The sequence below is a fragment of the Schistocerca nitens genome, chromosome 10 (assembly GCF_023898315.1).
Source record: "Schistocerca nitens isolate TAMUIC-IGC-003100 chromosome 10, iqSchNite1.1, whole genome shotgun sequence".
NCBI classification, from domain to species: Eukaryota; Metazoa; Arthropoda; class Insecta; order Orthoptera; family Acrididae; genus Schistocerca; species Schistocerca nitens.
In genome coordinates, this window is record NC_064623.1 from 28384905 (window position 1) to 28394090 (window position 9186).

At 47.7% G+C, this 9186-nt stretch overlaps 1 protein-coding gene across 1 annotated transcript in view; it reads right to left on the reverse strand.

The window, feature by feature from the left end:
• Nucleotides 1-5450, reverse strand: part of LOC126210261 (fibrillin-2) — a 129177-nt gene extending 123727 nt beyond the window's left edge. The window contains exon 1 of the mRNA XM_049939451.1: nucleotides 5340-5450. Coding sequence (XP_049795408.1) covers nucleotides 5340-5449 — 110 coding nt within the window. The 5' untranslated portion in view covers nucleotide 5450. The remainder of the gene's footprint in view (nucleotides 1-5339) is intronic.
• Between the last annotated feature and the right edge of the window lie 3736 nt (nucleotides 5451-9186).

Genomic DNA, 9186 nt, shown 5'->3' on the forward strand with positions numbered 1-9186 from the left:
TATGAACCTCTTCTTTCACCTCGTCGTCGGAGCTGAATCGCTTTCCGGCCAAATGTACTTTTAACCCAGGGAACAGGTGATAGTCACGGGACGCCAAGTCAGGCCTATAGGGTGTGTGGGTGATTATGTTCCACTGAAACTGTTGCAGGAGTGCAACTGTTTGCCGAGCGATATGTGGGCGAGCATTGTCATGGAGAATGTGTACGCCCTTGCTCAAGATTCCTCTTCTCCAGATGTAAATTGCCCGCTTGAGTTTTTTCAGAGTCTCACAGTACCTGTCAGCGTTAATTATGGTCCCAGTAGGCATAAAGTCGACCAAAAATACCCCTTTCCGATCCCAAAAAACGGTTGTCATGACTTTACCGGCAGACTGTGTTTGTTTGAATTTCCGCGGCTTTGGCGAAGAAGGATGCCACCACTGGCGTAATTGTTGCTTGGTCTCAGATATGCCCAGGTTTCGTCACCCGTGACAACTGAGTCCAGAAAGTTGTCCTGTTCGGCTGCAAGGCGGTGAAGAAATGCGCGGGAAGCATCAACTCTTTGCCGCATGTGGTCCTCAGTCAGCATGCGTGGCACCCATCTTGCGCACATCTTCCGGTAGTCCAATGTTTCTGTTAAAATTCTGTGAGCGGTGCTTCCGGAAAGCTCAGGAACCAACGCGCAGAGATCATCCAGAGTGATCCGCCGATCTTCACGCACGCTTTGCTCAACCTTCAACACTGATTCCTCAGAAACTGAAGGTCTCCCGCTCCTTTGTTTGTCGTGAATTTCCGTCCGACCAGCTGCAAACTCTCTACACCACTTACGAACATTTTTGACATCCATGCACGACTCACCATACACTTCCGCCAATTGGCGATGGATTTCAATCGGCGTAGTGCCATTTGCGTTCAAAAACCGAATAACTGCGCGCAATTCGCACTTGGCGGTAACATCCAACGGGAGCTCCATTCTCAATGGCTGCCAAGCCAAGACTGGGCGCCTCAGCGCGGCGTATGCATGTTTACTCACAGCGCGTGAAGCACTCTTCATAACAGTGTCACCAACTGCCACACAAACAGAGTTCTGTACTTATAAAAAAAATAGGAGACCTTACTTTTAGGATTACCTCCGTAGACACATGGTTCACGACACATGGAACTTTGGGTCTGGCAATAAATCGAACTGGGGTAGCCAAATGGCAAAGCGACTGCTCGCAGTAAGCTGGTAATCCACGTATGAGTTCGGTCCGGCACAGATTTTCACTGTCGTAATTCCCTTAAACAGCTGATACATGTCCATATTCGCAACTGCGAATACATTTCACGTTTCTTATTTCTGACGTCGATGTGTTGTTGAATTTTGGAACGTGTTTTACGCTCGCGTAGTATGACTCTTCTAGAGACCAAAAATGTCCTCTGTAGGAATGAACATGGGTTCCGAAAACAATGTATCACATGGGCATACAAAAACTGCCACAGCGTCTACAAAAATGCATCGACAGAAATGGTGTTTATGTCAAAAATAGCTAAATGTTCGAGCTGTAAACTGTTGTAAACCGTTGTAGAAATAGACAGGTGTATGTATAAAAAAAGGTGGGAATTTATGGAGATGGGACCTGGATAAACTGAAAGAACCAGGGGTTCTAGAGAGTTTGAGGGTGAGCGTAAGGGAACAATTGACAGGAACGGGGGAAAGAAATACAGTAGAAGAAGAATGGGTGGCTTTGAGGAATGAAATAGTGAAGGCAGCAGAGGATCAAGTAGGCAAAAAGACGAGGGCTAGTAGAAATCCTTGGGTAGCAGCAGAAATATTGAATTTAATTGATGAAAGGAGAAAATATAAAAACGCAGTAAACGAAGCAGGCAAAAAGGAATACAAACGTCTCAAAAATGAGATCGACAGGAAGTGCAAAATGGCTAAGCAGGGATGGCTAGAGGACAAATGTGAGGATGTAGAGGCTTATCTCACTAGGGGTAAGATAGATACTACCTACAGGAAAATTAAAGAGACCTTTGGAGAAAAGAGAGCCACTTGTATGAATGTCAAGAGCTCAGATGGAAACCCAGTTCTAAGCAAAAAAGGGAAAGCAGAAAGATGGAAGGAGTATATAGAGGGTCTATACAAGGGCGATGTACTTGAGGACAATATTATGGAAATGGAAGAGGATGTAGATGAAGATGAAATAGGAGATACGATACTGCGTGAAGAGTTTGACAGAGCACTGAAAGACCTGAGTCGAAACAAGGCCCCAGGAGTAGACAACATTCCATTGGAACTACTGACGGCCTTGGGAGAGCCAGTCCTGACAAAACTCTACCATCTGGTGAGGAAGATGTATGAGGCAGGTGAAATACCCTCAGACTTCAAGAAGAATATAATTCCAATCCCAAAGAAAGCAGGTGTTGACAGATGTGAAAATTACCGAACTATCAGTTTAATATGCCACAGCTGCAAAATACTAACGCGAATACTTTACAGACGAATGGAAAAACTGGTAGAAGCCGACCTCGGCGAAGATCAGTTTGGATTCCGCAGAAATGTTGGAACAAGTGAGACAATACTTACCCTACGACTTATCTTAGAAAATAGATTAAGGAAAGGCAAACCTACGTTTCTAGCATTTGTAGACTTAGAGAAAGCTTTTGACAATGTTGACTGGAATACTCTCTTTCAAATTCTAAAGGTGGCAGGGGTAAAATACAGGGAGCGAAAGGCTATTTACAGGGTGTTTCAAAAATGACCGGTATATTTGAACGGCAATAAAAACTAAACGAGCAGCGATAGAAATACACCGTTTGTTGCAATATGCTTGGGGCAACAGTACATTTTCAAGCGGACAAACTTTCGAAATTACAGTAGTTACAATTTTCAACAACAGATGGCGCTGCAAGTGATGTGAACGATATAGAAGACAGCGCAGTCTGTGGGTGCGCCATTCTGTACGTCGTCTTTCTGCTGTAAGCGTGTGCTGTTCACAACGTGCAAGTGTGCTGTAGACAAGATGGTTTATTCCTTAGAACAGAGGATTTTTCTGGTGTTGGAATTCCACCGCCTAGAACACAGTGTTGTTGCAACAAGACGAAGTTTTCAACGGAGGTTTAATGTAACCAAAGGACCGAAAAGCGATACAATAAAGGATCTGTTTGAAAAATTTCAACGGACTGGGAACGTGACAGATGAACGTGCTGGAAAGGTAGGGCGACCGCGTACGGCAACCACAGAGGGCAACGCGCAGCTAGTGCAGCAGGTCATCCGACAGCGGCCTCGGGTTTCCGTTCGCCGTGTTGCAGCTGCGGTCCAAATGACGCCAACGTCCACGTATCGTCTCATGCGCCAGAGTTTACACCTCTATCCATACAAAATTCAAACGCGGCAACCCCTCAGCGCCGCTACTATTGCTGCACGAGAGACATTCGCTAACGATATAGTGCACAGGATTGATGACGGCGATATGCATGTGGGCAGCATTTGGTGTACTGACGAAGCTTATTTTTACCTGGACGGCTTCGTCAATAAACAGAACTGGCGCATATGGGGAACCGAAAAGCCCCATGTTGCAGTCCCATCGTCCCTGCATCCTCAAAAAGTACTGGTCTGGGCCGCCATTTCTTCCAAAGGAATCATTGGCCCATTTTTCAGATCCGAAACGATTACTGCATCACGCTATCTGGACATTCTTCGTGAATTTGTGGCGGTACAAACTGCCTTAGACGACACTGCGAACACCTCGTGGTTTATGCAAGATGGTGCCCGGCCACATCGCACGGCCGACGTCTTTAATTTTCTGAATGAATATTTCGATGATCGTGTGATTGCTTTGGGCTATCCGAAACATACAGGAGGCGGCGTGGATTGGCCTCCCTATTCGCCAGACATGAACCCCTGTGACTTCTTTCTGTGGGGACACTTGAAAGACCAGGTGTACCGCCAGAATCCAGAAACAATTGAACAGCGGAAGCAGTGCATCTCATCTGCATGTGAAGCCATTCCGCCAGACACGTTGTCAAAGGTTTCGGGTAATTTCATTCAGAGACTACGCCATATTATTGCTACGCATGGTGGATATGTGGAAAATATCGTACTATAGAGTTTCCCAGACCGCAGCGCCATCTGTTGTTGAAAATTGTAACTACTGTAATTTCGAAAGTTTGTCTGCCTGAAAATGTACTTTTGTCCCAAGCATATTGCAACAAACGGTGTATTTCTATCGCTGCTCGTTTAGTTTTTATTGCCGTTTCAAATATACTGGTCATTTTTGAAACACCCTGTATAATTTGTACAGGAACCAGATGGCAGTTATAAGAGTCGAGGGACATGAAAGGGAAGCAGCGGTTGAGAAGGGAGTGAGACAGGGTTGTAGTCTGTCCCCGATGTTATTCAATCTGTATATTGAGCAAGCAGTAAAGGACAGTGTCTTGAAAGGAAGATATAAGAGGAACATCAACAAAAGCAAAACGAGGATAACGGAATGTAGTCGAATTAAGTCGGGTGATGCTGAGGGAATTACATTAGGAAATGAGACACTTAAAGTAGTAAAGGATATTTGCTATTTAGGGAGCAAAATAACTGATGATGGTCGAAGTAGAGAGGATATAAAATGTAGACTGGCAATGGCAAGGAAAGCGTTTCTGAAGAAGAGAAATTTGTTAACATCGAGTATAGATTTACGTGTCAGGAAGTCATTTCTGAAAGTATTTGTATGGAGTGTAGCCATGTATGGAAGTGAAACATGGACGATAAATAGTTTAGACAAGAAGAGAATAGAAGCTTTCGAAATGTGGTGTTACAGAAGAATGCTGAAGATTAGATGGGTAGATCACATAACTAATGAGGAGGTATTGAATAGAATTGGGAAGAAGAGGAGTTTGTGGCACAACTTGACTAGAAGAAGAGATCGGTTGGTAGGACATGTTCTGAGGCATCAAGGGATCATCTATTTAGTATTCGAGGGCAGCGTGGAGGGTAAAATCGTAGAAGGAGAACAAGAGATGAATACACTAAGGAGATTCAGAAGGATGTAGGCTGCAGCAGGTACTGTGAGATGAAGAGGCTTGCACAGGATAGAGTAGCATGGAGAGCTGTATCAAACCAGTCTCAGGACTGAAGACCACAACAACAACAACAACGAAATTCTCTCTAGACATGTGGTGGACAATCAAGAGAGATTCTGGTTGTAAGTCAAGTAAACCAGCGGAAAGGCCCACTGAGCAATGGGGTGGAGGAGGAGGTGGAGAAGGTGGAGACAAGGGACCCAACCATTCGGAGCAGGTGAAATCGTGGCAAACGTCCGGCGTGGCAAATGTCCGCACACAGAGAGCGACGCACGTGCAGGGCGTGGCTCGAGCAGCGGGACTCACGTGACGGGCTTCAAGCAGACTCCGACGGCGGCGTCCACCGGCGCGGGGCCGCGCGCGGCCACCAGCAGCAGCAGAGGCAGGGCCAGCAGCGCCCAGGCGGCCGCCGGCATCGCGGAGGACTCGCAGGCGGGCAGCGAGCGCCGGCAGAGGCCCTTCCAGCTTCCTGCCCCGCAGATAAAAAGGACGGAAGCGCACCCATCACGGATCCGCCGCCGCACAATCTGCATCTCGCTAGTCCGTGTCGTCATTGCATCCACACCCACACCGGGCCGCAGTGCGGGGATTTACTACCACAAGGATCAGTACTGGGCCTATTACTCTTCTCATCATACGAGGGCCATTCAATAAGTAACGTAACTCATTTTTTTCCTACACTACTGGCCATTAAAATTGCTACACCACGAAGATGACGTGCTGTTGTTGTGGTCTTCAGTCCGTAGACTGGTTTGATACAGCTCTCCATGCTACTCTATCCTGTGCAAGCTTCTTCTTCTCCCAGTAGTTACTGCAACCTACATCCTTCTGAATCTGCTTAGTGTATTCATCTCTTGGTCTCCCTCTACGATGTTTACCCTCCACGATGCCCTCCAATGCTAAATTTGTGATCCCTTGATGCCTCAGTACATGTCCTACCAACCGATCCCTTCTTTTTGTCAAGTTGTGCCACAAACTCCTCCCCAATTCTATTCAATGCCTCCTCATTAGTTATATGATCTACCCATGTAATCTTCAGCATTCTTCTGTAGCACCACATTTCGAAAGCTTCTATTCTCTTCCATACATGGCTACACTCCATACAAATACTTTCAGAAAAAACTTCCTGACACTTAAATCTATACTCGATGTTAACAAATTTCTCTTCTTCAGAAACGCATTCCTTGCCATTGCCAGTCTACATTTTATATCCTCTCTACTTCGACCATCATCAGTTATTTGGCTCCCCAAATAGCAAAACTCCTTTACTACTTTAAGTGTCTCATTTCCTAATCTAATCCCCTCACCATCACCCGACTTAATTCGACTACATTCCATTATCCTCGTTTTGATTTTGTTGATGTTCATCTTATATCCTTCTTTCAAGACACTGTCCATTCCGTTCAACTGTTCTTCCAAGTCCTTTGCTGTCTCTGACAGAATTACAATGTCATCGGCGAACCTTAAAGTTTTTATTTCTTCTCCACGGATTTTAATACCTACTCCGAATTTTTCTTTTGTTTCCTTTACTGCTTGCTCAATATACAGATTGAATAAAAGCGGGGAGAGACTACAATCCTGTCTCACTCCCTTCCCAACCACTGCTTCCCTTTCCTGCCCCTCGACTCTTATAACTGCCATCTCGTTTCTGTACAAATTGTAAATAGCCTTTCGCTCCCTGTATTTTACCCCTGCCACCTTCAGACGTGCTACAGACGCGAAATTTAACCGACGGGAAGAAGATGCTGTGATATGCAAATGATTAGCTTTTCAGAGCATTCACACAAGGTTGGCGCCGCTGGCGACACCTACAATGTGCTGACGTGAGGAAAGTTTCCAACCGACTTCTCGTACACAAACAGCAGTTGACCGGCGTTGCCTGGTGAAACGTTGTTGTGATGCCTCGTGTAAGGAGGAGAAATGCGTATCATCACGTTTCCGACTTTGATAAAGGTCGGATTATAGCCTATCGCGATTGCGGTTTATCGTATCGCGACATTGCTGCTCGCGTTGGTCGACATCCAATGACTGTTAGCAGAATATGGAATCGGTGGGTTCAGGAGGATAATACGCAACGCCGTGCTGGATCCCAACGGCCTCGTATCACTAGCAGTCGAGATGACAGGCATCTTATCCGCATGGCTGTAACGGATCGTGCAGCCACGTCTTGATCCCTGAGTCAACAGATCGGGAAGTTCGCAAGACAACAACCATCTGCACGAACAGTTCGACGACGTTTGCAGCAGCATGGACTGTCAGTTCGGAGACCACGGCTGCAGTTACCCTTGACGCTGCATCTCAGACAGGAGCGCCTGCGATGGAGTACTCAACGACGAACCTGGGTGTGCGAATGGCAAAACGTCGTTTTTTTGGATGAATCCAGGTTCTGTTTACAGCATCATGATGGTCTCATCCGTGTTTGGCGACATCGCAGTGAACGCACTTTGGAAACATGTATTCGTCATCGCCATACTGGCGTATCAGTCGGCGTCAAGGTATGGGGTGTTATTGGTTACAAGTCTCGGTCACCTCTTGTTCGCATTGGCGGCACTTTGAACTGTGGACGTTACATTTCTGATGTGTTACGACCCGTGGCTCTACCTTTCATTCGATCCCCGAGAAACACTACATTTCAGCAGGATAATGCACGACCGCACGTTGCAGGTCCTGTACGAGCCTTTCTGGATACAGAAAATGTTCGACTGCTGCCCTGTCCAGCACATTCTCCAGATCTCTCACCAACTGAAAACGTCTGGTCAAGGGTGGCCGAGCCACTGGCTCGCCACAATACGCCAGTCACTACTCTTGATGAACTGTAGTATCGTGTCGAAGCTACATGGGCAGCTGTACCTGTACACGCTATCCGAGCTCTGTTTGACTCAATGCCCAGGCGTATCAAGGCCGTTATTACGGCCAGAGGTGGTTGTTCTGGGTACTGATTTCTCAGGATCTATGCACCCAAATTGCGTGAAAATGAAATCACATGTCAGTTCTAGTATAATACACTCCTGGAAATTGAAATAAGAACACGGTGAATTCATTGTCCCAGGAAGGGGAAACTTTATTGACACATTCCTGGGGTCAGATACATCACATGATCACACTGACAGAACCACAGGCACATAGACACAGGCAACAGAGCATGCACAATGTCGGCACTAGTACAGTGTATATCCACCTTTCGCAGCAATGCAGGCTGCTTTTCTCCCATGGAGACGATCGTAGAGATGCTGGATGTAGTCCTGTGGAACGGCTTGCCATGCCATTTCCACCTGGCGCCTCAGTTGGACCAGCGTTCGTGCTGGACGTGCAGACCGCGTGAGACGACGCTTCATCCAGTCCCAAACATGCTCAATGGGGGACAGATCCGGAGATCTTGCTGGCCAGGGTAGTTGACTTACACCTTCTAGAGCACGTTGGGTGGCACGGGATACATGCGGACGTGCATTGTCCTGTTGGAACAGCAAGTTCCCTTGCCGGTCTAGGAATGGTAGAACGATGGGTTCGATGACGGTTTGGATGTACCGTGCACTATTCAGTGTCCCCTCGACGATCACCAGTGGTGTACGGCCAGTGTAGGAGATCGCTCCCCACACCATGATGCCGGGTGTTGGCCCTGTGTGCCTCGGTCGTATGCAGTCCTGATTGTAGCGCTCACCTGCACGGCGCCAAACACGCATACGACCACCATTGGCACCAAGGCAGAAGCGACTCTCATCGCTGAAGACGACACGTCTCCATTCGTCCCTCCATTCACGCCTGTCGCGACACCACTGGAGGCGGGCTGCACGATGTTGGGGCGTGAGCGGAAGACGGCCTAACGGTGTGCGGGACCGTAGCCCAGCTTCATGGAGACGGTTACGAATGGTCCTCGCCGATACCCCAGGAGCAACAGTGTTTGCTGGGAAGTGGCGGTGCGGTCCCCTACGGCACTGCGTAGGATCCTACGGTCTTGGCGTGCATCCGTGCGTCGCTGCGGTCCGGTCCCAGGTCGACGGGCACGTGCACCTTCCGCCGACCACTGGCGACAACATCGATGTACTGTGGAGACCTCACGCCCCACGTGTTGAGCAATTCGGCGGTACGTCCACCCGGCCTCCCGCATGCCCACTATACGCCCTCACTCAAAGTCCGTCAACTGCACATACGGTTC